Raw genomic sequence first — 17,695 nt, forward strand, 5'->3', positions numbered from 1 at the left:
TGTGTTTTAACCTTCTGTAATAGTTGCATATGAGTCCCTCGCTTGTCCTCAGTGCAAAAAGATGGATTTCAAAATCATGCAGTCATTGTTGGAAAAAAATGCTGAAAAACCAAAGAATTTGTGGAACCTGAAGGATTTTTCTGAAGAACAGCGGGCAGTTTAACTGTTCAGGACAAACAAGGGACTTTTGCACAATTATCACTAAACAAAAAAAAATCTGAGCTGTGGATGATTCAGGTAACAACACAGTATTAAGAATCAAGTGTATGTAAACTTTTGAACAGGGTCATTTTTATAAATTTAACTATTATTTTCTCTTGTGGACTTTACGTAAATGTCTTTTATGTGAAATATATTCAGATACTAAGTTAAAAATAACATGCATTTTTTTTAAGATCGATCTTATTTTGCTAAAATAATTAACGTTTTGCAGATTCTATAAGGTGTATGTAAACTGTTGACCTCAACTGTATTTCATCTGTCTGTCTTTCAGTACATTCAGCATTTACTAAATAAAAACTCTCACCTGCGGGACAGTGTCAGCATCAAATGCAAGCGTAACGCGAGCGCAGTTGTTATCTAGGTAGCCGTTGTTGGGTAGGCACCGAGTTCTGGTGGGCTGGAGACGTTCACGAGTGGAGCATATACCCAGATGATTGCATGGTGGACGAAGGCAAGACAGAAAATGATGCTCGACACACTCTTGTCCTAGTGGACACAGGGGGCGCTGTGGCTCACCAGAGTCTGACCTCAACAAGCAGGGCTGATGACCACAATGCACCTGTGGACACAATACAAAACATTCTTGATGAAGAATGTGTCTACATGGAGATAAAAATAAATAATGATGATAATAAAAATAAAAGAATAAATCTACATAAAAACTTTTATGTTTATGAGATTGATCAAAGTTATTTCCTTAGGGGTCATTTTCTTAGGGGTCACCAGAATTCACTTTTGAATTGTTGTTTGAACTGAAATATGTGTTGGCAGTGTGTGTACACAACCACCCTATAATGATAAAAATCAACTCAGTGGCTTTTTTAAAATCCTCATAAATCATAAGCACCATCTCAGATCAAGCTGTTCACCAAATTTTGGCAGAGCCCCTCCCATGTCTGTTGACGGACACTGGCGTTTTAGCATAGACCTCAGTGAGCTGTAAACTGTCCACCATTGTTTCGATGCCAGAGAAAGTGTAGACAAGAATGTCTTCTAAGCGATTAAGGTGCTTAGTTGTTGGATGTAATATTGAACACAGCACTTGTCATTTACTTCTGACATCTGAGCTGCTGAAGACGCAGAGGATACTTTTGTATTGAAGTGAACCCGCCCTGAACTACTTAAATGTGTCTATGTTTGCGCAAATCATTTGTGATCCAGCTTCACCTATAGAAGAATTGAGTAAGAGTTTTTTAAGAATCCTTGCAAATCGCCTTTCCTAATAATGTGCTTTCCTAATAAAGTTTACAGTCCCTAGAGAACAGCTCGTCACCCCATGGAAGAGAGGGGCGGGGTGAGCAGAGCTCATTAGCATTTAAAGGGACATGCACCGAAACCGAGAGCTGTTTTTGACAAGGTAAAAAGGGTGTTGTTTTACACTACCATTGAGAAATTTTAACCATGTTTTTCATTAAGACCCTAAAGAATCATATCAACTAGTGGAAAATGGGCATCCGATGACTCCTTTAATGCATTTTTGCAATGCTGCAATTGGTATTTGTTTGGTACAGTTGCACAGTCTGAGATAGATTGTTGTACTCACTTTAGTGCATCTGATGTTTCCGTTCATGCACTGACAGCTGTTGCATCCATCCTCCCAACGCTCACCGTGATGAACCTGCATCCCAGAGCGATCGCATGCCTTTCCAACACCAATAACTATAGATGAAGAGAGATGGAGAGGAACACAGATAAAGAAAGAGAGATCAAATCGTGAGAGTTACAGTAGTTTATAAGTTTGGCGCCAGCAGAGATACATTACATCAAAAGTGACAGTAAAGACATTTATGTTTAAAATAACGCCAATCTTAAATTGATTAAAATTTTTGAATCAGCATATTAGAATGATTTCTGATAGATCATCTGACACTGAAGACTGTTTTCAGCGCTGCAATCACAGAAATAAATTACATTTTAAAATATATTGAAATAGAGTTATTTAAAATTGTAAAAAAAAAAAAAAAAAATCTGTCCTATAATAATGTCATCCAATCATTTCAATAAATAAATTATCATAACATTTTACTTAAAGGATTACTGTACTTTCAGAAATAATTTCTCATAACTTACTCAACCATGTCGTCCAAGATATTCATGTCTTTTATTTTTCAGTCGCAAAAAAAATTTTTTTTTTAGGAAAACATTCCAGGATTTTTCTCCATATAGTGGACTTCAATGGTGCTCAATTGCTTGAAGGTTAAAATGCAGTTTTAATGCATTTCTTTAAAAAAATGAATATTTATACAACTTTTAACCACAAATGCTCATCTTGTCTAGCTCTGCGATGCGCATGCATATTTTGTGCATTCCAGTTCAAGTCAAGACAGTTAGGGTATATCGAAAAACTCCCATCTCATTTTATCCTCCAACTTCAAAATCGCTCCTACATCGCTGTTTTACCTTTTTTTGTAAATCTTGTTTGACCCTTGTTGCACATTCAGTTTGTAAACACTGGGTTGGTACTTCTGCAGCGATGTAAGATAATTTTGAAGTTGGAGGAGATAATGAGATGGGAGTTTTTCGACATACAATACATAACTGTACTGACCTGGAGTACGCATGCATATCGCAGAGCTATACAAGATGAGTATTTTTTTTTTAGAAAATAACAGATCGAGCACCATTGAAGTCCACTATATGGAGAAAAATCCTGGAATGTTTAAAAAAAGAATTCTTTGTGACTGAGGAAACATGAATATTTGAATGACATGGGCTTCAGTAAATTATCAGGAAATTTTTATTTTGGAAGTGGAGTAATCCTTCAATGCATTTTAATTTGTAAGGGACAATGAAACATTTAGCTGAATGCATTTAGCTATATTTATGTTGAACACATATTGCATTTTTTCCCCCTACACAAAAGTTGGCAGAGCCTGTGCAGTACCACCACAGACCCCTGCTGAAACAGGCAATTTAGTCTAGTCCAGTTTTATTTGGCTGCAGTTAAGGTGGGCTCACACGACACGAGTAGACAGCAAAGATTTTCAACACTTCATTTCTCATAAAGCAAACAAGTAGGGTGGTCTGTCAGTGGGAACTCACACTCCTGGCAGCGCGGTCCAGCTCGTCCCACGGGGCAAAGACAGCGATATCCATTAATCTCATCCACACATGTGGCTCCATACGAACAGGGAGAGGACTGACACTCATCTATGTCTGAGATTAAGTAAGTGACAGAAGTAGAGAGTGTTAGTCTGAATGCATCAATAGTAGCGTCAGATCTTTTCTTTTTGTACTTGACACTGAATCATATTCAGAAACATTTGCGTATTTATTTACTCACTGATGCGACAGTCGGGTCCGGCAAATCCAGGTGCACACTCACAGCGAAACCAGTTGACCCCGTCCACACACTGTCCACCGTTATAACTACAGAAGGAGAAGGACAGAGAGATCTGAGTAAAACATACTTTATTTTACCAGCTTATAAAGATAAAGATACAGGTGCATTATCTAGTAGATTTACTTAGATATATGGCTTTAGACACATTTATATTCTATATTCAGATTCAAAAGTTCAACCAAAGTTTTGTGAATGACATGTTTACGGGATTGATTGTTTTGTTCTCTTTTCTGTGCTTTTCTTCACTTATGTTATCTGTTGCATCACTTACCATGGATGAGGGTTGCAGTCATCAACATCTGAAAATAGAATGAAAACATCTCATAAAGGCAGAACTACCAGATGATAAATCAAACTAGACCTGCCAGGGCAAATCACAGCCTGCCAGCACACCCAAAGTCCAATCACAGTGGGAGTATATTCCATTTACACGTCCACAAGGTATAGTTAGTGGATATTTTGGGAAAAGAGAGAGAGTTGGAAGGAATGAGTGGGTGTGGCTTTACCTTGAGCGCAGGTAGGCCCCTCCCATCCATCCTTACAGATGCAGGTAAACACGCTGCCGCCTCCAATACAAGTCCCACCATTTTGACACGGGCCTGATTCACATGAGCTGTTCATGGCTAAAGAGACAGACGGAGCTAGTCAGAAAAGCATAGGCTAAATGAAGTCAACATGGAGGTGTTTTGGTTTCTATCTCACCTGTGTTACAGGTACTGCCACCCCAACCAGAAGGACACGCACATCGAAAAGAGTCTACATGATCATAGCATGTTCCTCCGTTAGCGCATGTACTGGTATCACACTGACTGTCTCCTGTAACAACAAATCTACTTTGAGTACAAGTAAATACAGTTAGATAAAACCTTAAAATTAAAAGAAAAACTTAAACATAGATTCACTTACGTGAATTACACGTCTTTCCTTTCCAGCTGTCAGTGCAGCGACAGTAGAAATCGTTCAGCAGATCAAGGCACATACCTCCATTTAGACAAGGGTCACCACTACACTCATTCACCTCTGAAGAAAAGATTATAAACATGATTATATGATGACATGATTAAATTATCAATAGTGGTTCACTCCTGTAAATTAGGTTGGTGTACTTTACTGAAATTCTAATTGCGAAGATTACGCTAAAACTATATGCTAGAGCCTGTGCTACAGCAGACTCAGATCAGCAGTAATACTGTGAGTCATTACAATGTAAAAATATTATAAAATAGAATTTATTTCTGTGATGGAATAAAACAAAGCTGAATTTTCAGCAGCCATTACTTCAGTCTTGACACATGATCTATCAAAAATCATTCTAATATGCTGATTTGTTGTTTAAGAAATTATTATTATCAATGCTGAAAATAGTTGTGCTGCTTAAAGGATTAGTTCACTTACAGAATAAAAATCTCCTGATAATTTACTCACCCTTATGTCATCCAAGATGTTCATGTCTTTCTTTCTTCAGTTGCAAAGAAATTAAGGTTTTTGAGGAAAACACTCCAGGATTTTTCTCCATATAGTGGACTTCAATGGTTCCCAATAGGTTGAACTTCCAAATTGCAATTTCAATGCAGCTTCAAAGGGCTCTACACAGTCCCAGCTGAGAAATAAGGATCTTATCTAGAGAAACAATCTGTCATTTTCTAAGAAAGATACAAATTTGTATACTTTTTAACCACAAATGCTTGTCTTGATTACGTAATCCATAAAGACACACACCTGCATCACAAAGCTAGTGCAAGATGAGCAGTTGTGGTTAAAAAAAAAGTATGTAAATTTTAGTTTTTTTTTTTAAGAATGGCTGACGTGCGTCTGCTACTTTAAATCCTAGAGCTCATTATAGGAGGATTGGTTCTGATTGGGTGTCAATGTTTTTGTTGTTTTTCAGCTGGACAATTTCTCCAACGATATTGTTTCTCTGCTATTCTTTAATATTTTAAAACAATTTCTAACTATATCTTAATCGTTATCTTTATAGTTATCGTTCTTGGTGTGAACAGACCTTTATTTCTCGGCTGTGATCGTGTAGAGCTGGATTGAAACTGCAATTTGGACCTTTAACCCTTTGAGAACCATAGAAGTACGCTATATGGAGAAAAATCCTGAAATGTTTTCTTTGCAACTGAAGAAAGGAAGACTTGAATATCTTGGATGACATGGGGGTAAGTAAATTATCAGTTTTTATTCTGGAAGTACTTTTATTCTGGAAGAATAAATCTCTCTAACTAAATATATTTAGAGCTTCGCTATTATAAGAGACAATAGATAAACATGTAGAGCTGATATTTTTACCTAGCTCACAGAGTTGCCCATCAAAGCCATCAGGACAGACACAGCGAAAGGAATCAATGTCATCAATGCATGTTCCTCCATTCTGACAAGGAGCTGATGCACAGTCATTTATATCTGAGAGAGAAAGCAGAAAAGAAACCCTCATTAATTGGTGTGTGTATTGTGGATTGTGGAATGAAGTCGATATTTTTTTTTTCTTTGCACACAAAAAGTATTGTCGTAGCACTGATGTCACATGGACTATTTTATCAATGTCCCTATTACCTTTCTGGACCTTAAACGTGGTAATTACATTGCTGTCTATGCAGGGTCAGAAAGCTCTTGGATTTCATCAAAAAATCTTAATTTGTGTTCCAAAGATGAACGAAGGTCTTGTGTGTTTGGAACGCCATGAGGGTGAGTAATTAATAACAGAATTTTCATTTTCATCTCTTTAATAGTGGTGTGTATTTGGATATGTTTAATATTACTCACTCTCATGACAGTATGTCCCAGTGAATCCTGGTTGGCAGGCACAAGTGAAGTTTCCTCCTGACTGACTGATGCAGCGCCCGTGAGGACCACACACATTTGATAAGATGTGCCGAAGCGCTTTCGCTGTGCCATTGGTTGTCACCGCAATAGTGCAACTGTCAATCACTAATGAGGGAAAAAGAACACATAGTTAGCTTTTGTTTATTAATATTACACAGCACAGCTGTTATCTAGTGCACTCCCAGGGAATCAAACAGCGCTGTGCACTACTAACTGAGCTACAGCAACATCATAAACTTTATGAGGCTTTCAATGAAGTCATTAGTCTACCTTGGCAGGTGCTGGTTTTGCAGTGGTCTCGTAGCTGACTACATGTCTTCCCCTCGTATTCATCTGCACAGGCGCAGTAAAAATCTCCCTGCATAGAGTGACACTGGCCTTTATTCTGACATGGGTTTGGACTGCATAGATCCACCTGCACCTACAGAGAGAGTGAGAGAACTTATGAGTGATTGAGAATATATTTGTGTGTGCAAACAGTATGTAATTATCGACCTCACCTCACAGTTGGTTCCGGTGTATCCGTACAGACACTCGCACTCATAACCCGTAGCTAGCGAACGGCAGCGTCCACCATTTTGGCAAGGGGAACTGGCACACCTGCTCTGCTGTACTTCACAATGTCTTCCCATGAAGCCTGGCTGGCACTGGCAAACATAACCATGACGACCATCCTAACAAAAACAGAGGTGGAGATGATTCACAGGTGTGCAGGGCAGAAGCCCAAGAAAGCTTGTAAAAGTCAGGGAGCAAATAACCAAGAAATGATAACTTACTCCAATATAAATTCCATTACGTGTTATTTTCTTAAAGAGGTAGTTCATTACTTAAGGAACTAACACCTACTCAATTTCTTTTTATCTTTTTACGTTTACTACCTGTGCCAACATTTATTGGTTCCTTGAGAACAGAAGAAATATGCAAGTTTTGCTCTCCCTAAGAAGTATAACTTAAATAGCTGCAAAATCTGTATGTTTTGAGTTAGGATGTTCGTGGTTTATTTCACTGAATTCTGCTATTTTGAAAAAAAAAAAAAAAACGTTTTCATACAGTAGAAACATAAAAGGCAATCACAGAAATGTTTGAAAAGCCAGAAAGGGAGGAATTCACTAATGTCTACAAATTTTGTAATGAATATGGCCTGAATCTTATGACGGCGTTTTAGTGCCACATTAAAAAATAAAAAAAAAACCTTAAGATTGCAAGATTGAAGTCGTAATATTTTGCGAATAATGTAGAAATTTTGAGAATAAAGGTCATTGCACACTGAGTCTGAGATGTTTGTATTTTTTTATTTTTTTCGGATTCGTCATCATTTCCTATCAAAATGCTTGCTACGGATACAAAAACACAGAAATTCGAACCAAATTTTTTTATGACACATGAAAGTTTTTTCAAAAGCACAAAGCTTAGTGCTATTATTGGGTGGCTGGTGCACTACAAATAGGCCTAATGAATGCAATCAAAGATGTAAAATAATATTTCCAAGCATACTGTCTCTGCGAGTATAACACATGATTTCTGCTAATAATCCCACATATATTCAAATAAATTCCGGTGGCCTGGCAACTTCTCCCAGTACTCCCAATCCGGGCCATTTGCATGTGCAGGCTAGCCTGGGTTTCCCCATACTGCCTTGCGCAGCGCGATTTTATTCACGCTGCTAGTCTAGTCTGGAAACCATGGACCTAATTTTCACCTAAGATAGGGAACCAATCACAGAACGGGGAGGGAGCAGCAAGACGATGACGCCTTCTATGCGACTCACCAAAGCAGTTTGTTAATAACTATGGATCCAGCATGGCAGCAGACGCGAAGTTATCTTTAGATGCAGCCTTCCACCGTGTCTACACCGGACGGGAGCGGCGTGATGCGACGCGACAAATGACATTAGAACCTATTATGCTGTCTACACTGGATGCGGTGCGGGGCGGCAAATCCCAGACAGTAATCTGATGCCGCGTTCTATTTATGACGTGCTCACACAAAGTTTAAATGATTTGCAACGGTCGCCTTGTCGCGTCCAGTGTAGACAGACTTTAGCTGTTGCGGCGCGGCAACTGTCGCGTCCGGTGTAGACACGGTGTATAGTGTTCTAAGTAGTTTAGAACGCAAGTTTATTTTGAAAAAAGAGCAACTTTTGGCGTTCGCTCTACATACGTCATACGGTATAATTGAAATGATTGGCTATGAGCTACGCACAGGCCAGAGCCATACAAAGCTCTCTCTGTATGGCTCTGGCACAGGCGCATTTGACAGACATTCGTATCGCCCAATAAACGGCTCTGGGCATTCGTAAACCACGCCTCAAATACGAGAAAATGAACATGTGGTTCCCAGACCACGAATCATGACGAAGTCATAACGTGGTCTGGCATTAGCCAGGCTATGTGCAGGCTATACTCTTACAATTTTGCAACTTTAATTGCTAAGACTCAGTTCTCGAAACAATTCCACTTTATACTTGTAATTTTAACGTGGCATTAAAAGACTATCGTAAAAATCCGGCATGCACTGTGTTATTTACCTAGTTGAATAGTGTAATTTAGAACAGTGTAAAGAAACACAATTTTACGCTGTTATGAGTGTTGGTAGCATGCAGTGCAGTGCATCTGATTCAACCCAGAATGTCTAAAAAGAGATATAAACACAAATACAACAGTAATATGCCCACCTGACAAGTTCCTCCATTCTGACACTGACCGTAACAGCTGTTGACATCTGTAAAATAATCATTAACACAATCAGCACAACATTCTGGTCCGAAATGTGTAAAAACACAAAGAAAAAGAGCATAACGAGCTCAAAATGGCTTTTAGACATGCAAGAGCAGGCAGATTAACAGAACACATGCACAATTAGGAGAAAACTTGTAAGAGACAAAGCAATAGCGAATAATTGAAGATGGAAGATACAGCTTTACTCTTGCTGCTTTCTCAAAAGTGACCACGTTTCTGTTGTATACATTAATTCTGAAGACTATGTTGGTCACTCTTTCCATGCAATTAAAAACAAGCTTTCAAACTTCATAAAGAACAAAAAAGAACAATAAAAGCGGTCTTCTGAAGCTATATGATAATTTGGTGTGATGAACAAATCATTTGAGTCAGACCTTTTCTATAAATTGCCACACAGAAAAAAAGAGGCCAGAATTGTACCTTTTGGGGTACAACAGCTTGTCACCAGAGCAGTACCCTTAAAACCTTTTTTTGCACCTTATAGTACCTATTAGTACCTTAGAGTAGCAATTTGTACCTTTTTAAAGGTAGTGCTCCAGTGACAAGCTGTTGTACCCCAAAAGGTACAATTTTGACCCGTTTTCTGTGTGTGGTTAATACAGTTCACAAAACTGGTTATATTGTATGGTGGAAGAACAAATTTTTCATGGGTTTGGATCGAAGTTAGAAATTATTGGGTGCACTATTCCTTTAAAGCAATTTTTCTGCTTCATGAAAAACAAGGCAGCTTTAATCAGCATTTTGAGAAAAGGAAATAGTAGAGCAAAAGTATGCTGCTTTGCAGAAAAAGAGGGGAAACATATAAGGTATATAGAATTTGTAGATTTTATGGAGTTTGTATACTGACTGATATTACAGTTCGGTCCCGCCCAGCCCGGGTAGCAGTTGCAATGATATCCACCAATTAGATTTTTACAAGCGTAAGCGTTTAGACAAGGTCTCCTCGTACACTCATTCACATCTGTGTGAGAGAGAAGAGGAGGATGAGGATGAGGGGAGCTAGAGAGAGCATGGAAGTTCAAGCCCCACCACCAAGCACAAGATCTCGGTCATGTTTCATGATTCCCATCGTGGCATATTCACATCCTCTGTACTAACAGCTTTACATTTAAATTCCCCGGTATGTGTTATTACTACAATATCAATGATCTCAAGCCTCCAAAACACATACCAGAAGTAGTGATGCTCCGATCGATCGGCAACCGATCATGATCGGCCGATATTGGGTAAAAATAGCTTGATCGGCGAACCCCAAAAGCGCCGATCAAAAAAGCCGATCACCTGACCGAAATTACTCGCGCAAGTTTTTCACACGTGCATGCACGGCGCCTAGGTAAACAACAGCAGAGCGGAGCTTACCAGTGGCAACATGCAACATGAGTACTAAATTCTTTATTAGTTTTGTAAGGGTAGTCTTGTTCTTGGGCATGTGACTAAGTTGTGCGTGTACAGAGCGCTGACTGTAGTTTTGCCGGAGAAGTATACTTTCGGTTTCATTCTGAGTGGTGAATGTGCGTGCTTGAATGTAAATGAATGTATCTTTCTATACCCGTCATATTGCAATAATGTTACCGCTGTATGTCTGATTGTTGTCATCAGTTAATGTTGTAGTTCAGTCCATATAGAATGAGGAGAAACGGTGCGCGTGTAATTCACCTGCGTATGTTTAGCGCCGTTTTATCGCATCATAATTCTAATGAACGCATATAGATGTTACTGAGGTGAATGTTTATGTTTCCTATATACAGACAGATTCTGATATATCATATTTAATTCAGCCTAAACCACATTTTACTACCTTTATCCTAATGACTGCGATGCTGGATAATATAATCCTTACATCATCTTAAAAAGCAGCTACAAATAACAAGCAAAGAACATTTACAATATCAAAGGACATAGCCTAGTCTAGTGCGAGGTGCACTTTAATATAAATTAAAGCTGCAAGCAGCGATGAACGGGCCCTCGCACCAGGGCTCACCGCCGACCGGTGGCTTTAGAAAAACAGCAAACGGTGGGTAGTATGCTTTTAATACAGTAAATGTAGGAAAAATATATCAAAGTCACTTAAATGTGCCAAACCTCCTGCTGCCAGCTGGTGGCGCTATGCCTGTAACTGATTATTGACATGTAGATGTGTTCAGGCCAGCCCTTTCATCAAACATATGAAGTCTGGTGCAGATTGACCTTGGTATGTTTAAGTTAGTGCAAGATATGATATATCCTGCTGTCAATAGGTGGCGCTATGATGATATCTGAATATTGGCCTTAAGATGTCTTCAGGCCAGGACTCTTATCAAACATGTGAAGTTTGAGGCAGATTGGACATTTTATGGCTGAGTTATAACAACTTCTATGTCCATGACCAAACATCAAACTTTGTCAGGCCACCACGGACAAGCCCTTCAACGAAAACTCAAGATCTTCACAATTTAACATCTCTAAAGCCTTTTTATTAGACTGACCGATTTTGGTGTTGATCTGTATAAATCTCTTGGAGGAGTTTGTTGTAGAGTACAGCATGACACTTCCTGTTGCCAGCAGGTGGCGCTATGACTATAACTGAATATGGGAATGTAGATGTCTTCAGGTCAGGAGTGTTATCACACATGTGAAGTTTGGGACAGATCGGACATTGTATCCCTGAGTTATAGAAACTTCCTTTTTCATGGCGAAACATCGAAATTTGCGATACCGATTTGGACACGCCCTCCAATGAAAACTCTAGATCTTTGCAATTTACCGTCACAAAGTGCTTTAGATTACACTCAGCAAGTTTGGCGTTAATCCGGATAAATCTCTAGGAGGAGTTCCTTCAAGTACGAGGCCTGAAAATGGCAAAAATTACAAAATTTGCTGAGAAAATTAAAAATAACCGACTTCCTGTTGGGTGTCAAATTTTGCTCCAAGAGGCTTTTTTGTAGGTATTGGACCCTATTTTAAATAGTTACCATGTTTTATGGTCTACAAGCATTTTTAAATATTATTTTAATAGTCTATAAGCATCTGTGAAATAATTATAAACAAATATATTAAAAATAAATACATATTAACTTAGTTGATTTTTTGGCCTTTTTGTATTTGTTTCTCATTCTAATTAAGTGAACTGAGCAGTATAGTGTCATACTTATAAGATACTTTGTTCTATCAGTCAGAGTGTATATATGTATTTAAATCACATAATTTTTCCTTAAAAGATAAAAAAAATTTTTTAATGCTCTTTAAGCACCTATACAAAATAATTATGTAAAATTACACTGACAGTACAGTACATATCAACTGATTCTATGGATTATTGTCATTCTTATACACTGACAATGAGCTAAATAGCATTAGAGGTCAAACGATTCCTTATCTTATGAGGACCTCTAGTGTTCATCCCTGGTATTAGAGCTTTAATCAGACGAATTTATTTGACACTTTTAATGTTTTTGGGGCCTCTGAGCATGATAACATTTTGAAACTACACGTATTTCCTAAGAATTTCTTGTTCTTTATATGTAAAAAGTTTTGATGAGTAAGAATAATGCAATTTAAAGATATATGAAAATAACTCTTCATCTTTTTTATTGTTACTTTCATAAATCACCACATCAACACCGTTCAAGATATCCCAAAGCCGTTCACAATATAGGGAACATTTTCCCTATATTCTGATGATGATGATAAGAACATGTAATTCATGATGATAACAAAATGTTATTATTGCTTGTTTTACGTCCACCACTTCTGCTTAAATGTCATCGTTACCTATCTGTTCAATTTGTGTGTGGATATTTCTTTGCAGGTGACTCCTGTTATAAGACATCGCTTTTAAGCGCTACATAACAAAGAATCAATTAGGAAAACGGTGCCCAGTTGGCACATGCATTCACAGTAACCCTCAGCCAGTTTGGAATTAAAGTTTACTGAATTGAAAGGGTTAAACTTTAAAATCAACACACAGACACATGCACACAATATATAAAATTGCCAACCAGTTTCATTTGTTAACATTAACTATATTAGTTAACATGAACAATAATTAAATAGTATTTATTAATTTTAATTTTAAGCCAAAAAAAGTATTCATATATTGTTTAATGGTAAAATAGTATATTTTAACATTAGTTTATGTTCTGTGAATTAACATGAACATGAACACAGTTCATGTGGGTGTACAGCAATACACAAAGTGCTCTATAAACGCTTCTTTCTTTCAAAATATCTTTAAAAATCAAGTTGAGTATTGTAATGGGGTAATGGGTTTCACTCTCTCTCTTCCTTTCACCCCTCCCCCCTTCAGTCTCTCTTACTGTGACTCAACTACGCACACACACAGAGACCCAGAGTGACAGCAGGTTTCTGATTTCGATTTTTAATTTTCTTTAATTCATAGAAGCTTGTAAAAAAATTATATTTACAGCACTTGCTCAGAATGATAAGATCTCTGTGTGAAAAAAAGTTGTAAAGAGTTTGGATGCTGCACTTTAAAGATATAAAAAAATTACGGTTATGTTTTTTACTACATCTTTAAAAAATCACCACGTCAACACCGTTCAAGATATCCCAAATCCGCTCGCAATTTAACATCTTCAGAATCTTCTCTTCATGTTAAAAAAGTTTGGTGTGAATACCTTATTTTTCTTAGAAGGAGTGTGAATTTGTTTACAGCCTGATTTTTCCAAAAATCCACATTCAAATCAAAATAGCTGGCTTCCTGTTGGTCTTAGCTAATGAGTTTGATTTAGAAAGTTGTCCAGATTGATGAGAACAATATATGTACAGAGTTTGGTGACTGTAGGAAAAACTAACCCCCCAACTTTTGTCAAAAGATGGCGCTATAGAGTGCCTGCTCCACGCCCATTTATGACCTTTTGCCAGTGTCTAACTATCATTAATATTGACGTGTGTGTTGAGTTTCATGAAATTCTAAGCATGTTATCTGCCTCGAAAAGACAGGAATCAAATTTTAAAGTTTGACACGTTGCCATGGCAACAGTATTTGATTTATCATCGACCCCTTTACATATTCTCATCGGCCGTGTTTTGACATTATTTTGATGAAGTTTGAAGAAAATCAAGTAAAATTAAGAGGCTGATTTCAAAGGATTTTGAAAATGACACGCTTCCTGCTGCCAGTTGGTGGCGCTATAACTTTGACTCATAATAGTCACATTTATGGAATCGGCATCATACAACAAACAAACTGGTGAAGTTTCATAAGAATCAAGCAATGTGTGCAACAGTAATTAGACACTTCCTGTTTCTCATTTCTCGCCATAACTTTGTCGCCTTGCCACGGCCAAACCGTTCGAGATATCAAAAATCCCCTCGCAATTTAGCGTCCCCAATGTCTTGAGATCATGCTGACCGAGTTTGGTGACAATCCTATGGAAACCCTGGGAGGAGTACGTTAAATTCCAGAGCATGCGCTTTTTAAACAGCCCTAAATATCTCACTTCCTGTTGCGTTCAGCCCATGACATAGAGTACAAAAGTTGTTTGGCTCAGTGAGATCTATATGTGTACCGAGTTTCATATCAATACGTGCAAGTATGTGTGCGCAGTACATCAAGTTTTCAAACTGTGTTCCAGGGGGCGCTGTAGAGGCCCTGAACCATGCCCGGGTCCCAGCCTCTGTGGCGTCCTGATGGCCGCAGATTCCGACGTGTGTGCAAATTTTCAAGAGTTTTTGAGTATGTTAAGGCCCCCAAAAGTGCCCAGAAGGTTTAAAAAAAAAATAAATAAAAAAAAAATAAGAACCCTTAGAAGAACAATAGGGCCTTCGCCCTTTTGGGCTCGGGCCCTAATAAATCTCTTCCCCATGCGGCGCGTTAAGGCGACGTGGCCACTCTCTGCGTGTGTTTATATCACGACAAGTTTCTGAAGCATCCTAGAACCGACTCTCTGCACTGCATCGCTAAAGTTAGGCGCCTTTTTGACGGATAATATTAATAATCGTCTTGCTATCGTCAAACCCTGGTGAAAAAAACAGCATATGCTGCTTAGGTATGTTTTGGTGCTGGGATGCTGGTTTTAGCTGGTTTATGCTGGTCCTTTGCTGGTTCATGCTGGTTCTTTGGCTGGTTAATGCTGGTCCTTGACCAGCAACATGACCAGCATAAATCAGCAAAGGACCAGCATGTTTTTTTCAGCAGGGAAGGTATCAGCAACTTAACCCTAACTTGGTGGTTCTTCAAGATCTTGACTGTAGCCTATTTCTAGAGGTTTTTTTTCTTCAATATAGTTAATTTAGAGTTAGTTTCATTTCTACAAATGGTGCAAACTCTGCTAGATTATAGATCAAAGATTCCCATTCCCCTGCCATTCTGTGATCGGCAGTGATCGGCAATCGGCAGATCATGATCTTGGTGATCGGTAATCGGTGATCGGCCCCAAAAATGCTGATCGGAGCATCTCTAACCAGAAGCTCATAAAAATGAGGTAAAACTGTTCTAAATATTTATGTTCTCTCATAAAATCATTGAGACACACTAAAAAAGTAAGGGGGCAAGAAGACGGGACTTCCATTTGGGCCTCAAGAAGACTTGAAATGATCTAATACAGGACATAAGCATTAAAATAAAGGGAATAATTTTAAATTTTAAATTTACCCCCATATACTACCAAATGTTTTTGAACAGTAAGAGCTTTAATGTTTTTAAAGAATTCTCTTTTGCTCACCAAGCCTGCATTTATTTGATCCAAAATACAGCATAAGCAATAATAATGTGAAATAGTTTTATTATTTAAAATAACTGCTGTTTATTTAAATACATTAAGAAAGTCATTGAATTTTTAGCATATTTACTCCAGCCATGTGATTCTTCAGTAATCATTCTAATATTCTGATTTGCTGCTCAAAAAAACAAGCATTATTATTATTATTATGTTAAAAACAGCAGTAGAATTTTTTCAGGTTTCCTTGATTAATAGAAAGTTCAGAAGAACAGCATTTATCTGAAATAGAATTCTTTTGTAACATTATAATTGTTATTATTATCATTAGCTTTTTTAACAATGTGCTTTTTTAAACCCTGCAAATATGTTTAATATGTATAGGTAACTATAGTGTGTATAAAGGCTAATAAAAGTTGTGTGTAGCACTGTAGCTATATGGGACTGATGTTGTGCAGCAGATGAAATCGAACTCTCTTCTCAATCCTGCACAGGTAACCCTGCCCGCTCCACACCTGAGACCGGAGTGCAACCTGGGAAACCCGACCCGCCCCCATAACCAGACACCACGGCTACAATTCCACACTGCGCTTGTTTACAGGTTATAAAGCATTTCCTGTCGCACTAGCTGCAGTGGAGTAGAATACTTCCACCACACCCCTTTCGAGCTTCTTTCTCCCCCCCATGATCACTCTAATATAGTCCCGCAAAAAGATAAATTTAGCCCCCGTCTTGGCAGTTGCCAGGCCTATTGATAAATATAGCTTTACTTAAATCACCTAGGTCCAGTTACAGATAATATTCAGCTATCTGCCATGACCACACAGCCTCAGACGAAATTCCATATCACACAGACATACAGTACATACCCGCAAACTCAGGTTAAATAAACATACAAGCACGCAATGCCAACATATATACATAGTTGCAAGCATATCACACACTCATGCACTCAGAAAAAAACAAACAATCAAAGACGCACACTCGCACCGTAACACAATCAACTGTGAGTAATTCGTGGTGTAAGATGTAAACACGACATTCAGTTGCACACCTCATTACATTAAAGAAGCACTATGCACACTCAGAGAACTGCTGATATTTGAGAGGCACCATCCGACCCCCTATTTAGACATGCTATGATCCAATTAAACCTTGTACTGTTTTATGGCCCCCAACAGATTTGAGTATGAATTCACACAAACATTAGGTCTCACCTATCTGACAGGTCTTGCCGGTCCACTGTGGAAGGCATAAACATTCAAAGCCGTTCTCCAGATCAAAGCAGGTCCCCCCATGAGCGCACGGATTTGATGTACACTCGTCTTTGTCTAAAATATGCACACACACAAATGAAAAAAACAACAGAAAATTAAAAAAAATATGCACAATATGTCAATTAAGAGTGTAGTCTGGCTCATCTAGAGTAGTAACGACTTCTGACCTTTAGCACAAGTTGGGCCGTCCCACCCTGGGGGACACTGGCACTCAAATCCTGATGCCAGCTCATGACATGTCCCGCCATTTGCACATGGGTTTGACATGCACGCATGCTCGGCTGTAGGGTACAAACACTGGTTAAACTCAAAAAATTATGTTTTATGTTTAACCATTAAAAGGGGTCATGACATGAGAAATGCCTTGATCTTTTAGCATATAAGAGGTCTTTGAACCATTAAAACATCCTGCAAGTTTCATAGCTTATAACATCCTCCTCATTATAAACAAAGCATTTAATCAAGCTCCAAAAATGGCTTGTTTGGGTCTGAGGTGCAAGGTGACACCACCTGGGGACAAACATTTGCATAAACACTGCCTCCAGAGCAAGGCATCAATGAATAGTCATCTTCTCACCAAAGGCCCTGCCTACTGGCGTTCGGTCGCCTAACATCTGAGAAGCAGAATGC

General features: G+C 38.4%; 1 protein-coding gene across 1 annotated transcript in view; it reads right to left on the reverse strand.

Moving 5' to 3' along the window:
- Positions 1–17,695, reverse strand: part of jag2a (jagged canonical Notch ligand 2a) — a 51,195-nt gene that overhangs the window by 7,269 nt on the left and 26,231 nt on the right. The window contains exons 8-23 of the mRNA XM_073834606.1: positions 17,233–17,346; positions 17,006–17,119; positions 9,977–10,090; positions 9,066–9,112; positions 6,892–7,065; positions 6,662–6,812; positions 6,332–6,496; positions 5,858–5,971; positions 4,472–4,585; positions 4,268–4,381; positions 4,072–4,188; positions 3,837–3,864; positions 3,506–3,591; positions 3,265–3,378; positions 1,766–1,881; positions 527–781 (exon numbers count right to left, since the gene is read on the reverse strand). Of these exons, the coding sequence (XP_073690707.1) occupies positions 527–781; positions 1,766–1,881; positions 3,265–3,378; positions 3,506–3,591; positions 3,837–3,864; positions 4,072–4,188; positions 4,268–4,381; positions 4,472–4,585; positions 5,858–5,971; positions 6,332–6,496; positions 6,662–6,812; positions 6,892–7,065; positions 9,066–9,112; positions 9,977–10,090; positions 17,006–17,119; positions 17,233–17,346 (1,937 nt within the window). The remainder of the gene's footprint in view (positions 1–526; positions 782–1,765; positions 1,882–3,264; positions 3,379–3,505; positions 3,592–3,836; positions 3,865–4,071; positions 4,189–4,267; positions 4,382–4,471; positions 4,586–5,857; positions 5,972–6,331; positions 6,497–6,661; positions 6,813–6,891; positions 7,066–9,065; positions 9,113–9,976; positions 10,091–17,005; positions 17,120–17,232; positions 17,347–17,695) is intronic.

This window comes from Garra rufa, chromosome 2 (genome assembly GCF_049309525.1).
Source record: "Garra rufa chromosome 2, GarRuf1.0, whole genome shotgun sequence".
NCBI lineage: Eukaryota > Metazoa > Chordata > Actinopteri > Cypriniformes > Cyprinidae > Garra > Garra rufa.